This window comes from Austrofundulus limnaeus, unplaced genomic scaffold, assembly GCF_001266775.1.
Source record: "Austrofundulus limnaeus strain Quisiro unplaced genomic scaffold, Austrofundulus_limnaeus-1.0 Scaffold16, whole genome shotgun sequence".
Classification (NCBI taxonomy): Eukaryota; Metazoa; Chordata; class Actinopteri; order Cyprinodontiformes; family Rivulidae; genus Austrofundulus; species Austrofundulus limnaeus.
Window position 1 is genome coordinate 3103007 of NW_013952418.1, and position 2357 is coordinate 3105363.

A 2357-nucleotide genomic window follows, 5' to 3' on the forward strand; every position below is an offset into this window, starting at 1 on the left:
ATGACTTATATATATATATATATATTTCAAGTCAAGTTCGTTTTAATCTCTTTTAATTTTCCACGTCCCAGATGACTGAGAATCTACACCAGCAGAAGGTCAAAGCTGATTATTTTTGGGATCAGTACCTTTGCTGAGACTTGCATGCTGTTGTCCTGCATGATCATGATGGCCTCAGAGATCTTAACGTCGATTGGTTCAATAACGGCTTCAATGTTMGAAGGACCCACCAGTCTGTCTGCGACCAGCAGCATGGCGTCTGTCAGGAAACACAAAACACATTTCAAAAACCTGAAAGCTTCACATTATTACAAGTGACATCTCTTTATAAGACAAGTCAATAAGCTAATATTTTAAATAACCACCATCTATACTAAAAAAAAATAAAACTGATCGGTGGTGCTTTAATCACTTATGGTAACACAGATATTAAAGAAAACATTTTCTATTACACGTTAAAAAGCACAAAAATCCAAACAGTAGTAAYAAGCGAAAAGGTCAAATAAAACAGCACAAAAATAAAAGAAACAAACTATTTTGGAATTTAAACCTTTGAACAAGAAAGCAGTTTAGCAGATTTGCATACATGTTAATGAGCCCATTTAAAAGCTGATTTATTCATTTGTGGTATCTGCATTGGTAAATAAAACAAAAATAAAGCAGGTTAATAAATCAATGCWATATGCCAGTGATTATAAATCACATAAACAAGAATTATTCATTTCATAAGGCCTGGAAATATTTTGATTATTTATACGAAACATCAGGCAGTGAGGCAAAATAAAATAAAAARCTCTGCAACATATAGTTCAAGAAACCAGACCAGGGAAAAWAATTAAAAATAAAATAAAAGACTTTTGTTCATCATCTTATAACAGATCAACTCAATAAACATACAGGAAGTGTCTTTGAATCGTTACCTCAAACAGATTAGCCTCCGGTACAGACACTTTTCATTTTCATTAAAATCGTGGGACATTATTYTGTTCAGGCAAAAGAATTGCACCATTTATTGTGTCAGACCGGGGAGTGATTAAGGTGCAAATAATGAGTCAGATATTTTCATTAGACTCAATCCTGTTTCCAAAAAAGTAATTAAAAGTCCACAGGGTGATGTTTGAGCAGGTTAAGTGGGAGGATGGTGACATCAACAAGACATTATCTCTGTGCAGTGACATTTGCAGAAATGTGGGGCAATCAGGAGAAGCCTATTTAGCCCAAAGGGCAACAGAAAGCCTGTTTCTTATCCACTGAGCCAATAAGAACTGTCTAAATGAGAAACTGGTTTCCACTCCTGGTTAAAAGGAGCCCTTTAGTTTAAAGAGTCAAAACTGCCAACTGCATGAAAGGAATCGAACAGGTAACTAGTCAGTTATGGTCACAAATTATACTTTAATCTCATCAAACTGTACATTACTCCAGAGGATGTCCGATCTGACAGACCCAGCACTGACGCCCTCCACTCCATATCTCCTGGACAGAGGAAATACTAAACAGCCTTAGCACCGCTGCACTTTGAAACACGATCACTGTTTGGATTGAATCACAGCCACAGTGACTGTTTGTCCAATAAATCCACCTCCATAACTTCAACTTCCGTCTGGATGTGGGTTCACCTCACTGCAGCGTTCAGACAGACAAATACAGGAACCGAAAACGTGGGGAAGATATGTTTTACTCCAACATGTAATTGTAGCACAGTTTGTTTAATGATGTTAACAGCCACGATCGCTTGAACAGAGAGATTAAAAACAATGTTTAAATTAAAACGTTTTCTACTTGCTCACACTGTTGTTAGAGGTTATTTGTAGGCGTGATTCATGAATTTATTAGATATAGAGATTACAGTGTGTAAAGTAGAATGAAACCCCTGTTTATTTGCAGTCATGTCAGGTTTTACTCTTCCTGACGTGTTGCAGCTGAATAGAAGCTGTTTCTGAGTCTTTCAGTGTGTGATGCTGGCGTTAGCCACAGGTACTGTAAGTACTTCKAACAGTGGGTCATTAAATTGTATGTTGGATCAAATACAAACAAAAACTATCATTTTAAAATGTTGTTGAGTTTGTTTATGTTGTCATTTTGGGACTAAGAGAGTTTACAAATGATTGCAATTTAAAACAAAACTTAACCCCAAGTTTACACCGGAGGCGACCCCCGCAGTAAATATGCAACCTTTATAATGAATGAGAGAATTTACACAGGCTCCACAGGGTGGTGGCGTGCGCACGGCGACCTGCCAAAATTAGATTCAATCATTATTTTTAAAATACTTTTGCCAGACACTGAAGCTGGTTAAGAGTTAATCTACAAAGATCACGTCGCACCATCAGGAAAAGAACGAGCACAGAGTCCGTATT

The 2357-nt window shown here is 36.9% G+C and overlaps 1 protein-coding gene across 1 annotated transcript in view; it reads right to left on the bottom strand.

The window, feature by feature from the left end:
* Positions 1-2357, bottom strand: part of gpc6a (glypican 6a) — a 194344-nt gene that overhangs the window by 39713 nt on the left and 152274 nt on the right. The window contains exon 5 of the mRNA XM_014003049.1: positions 129-259. Coding sequence (XP_013858503.1) covers positions 129-259 — 131 coding nt within the window. The remainder of the gene's footprint in view (positions 1-128; positions 260-2357) is intronic.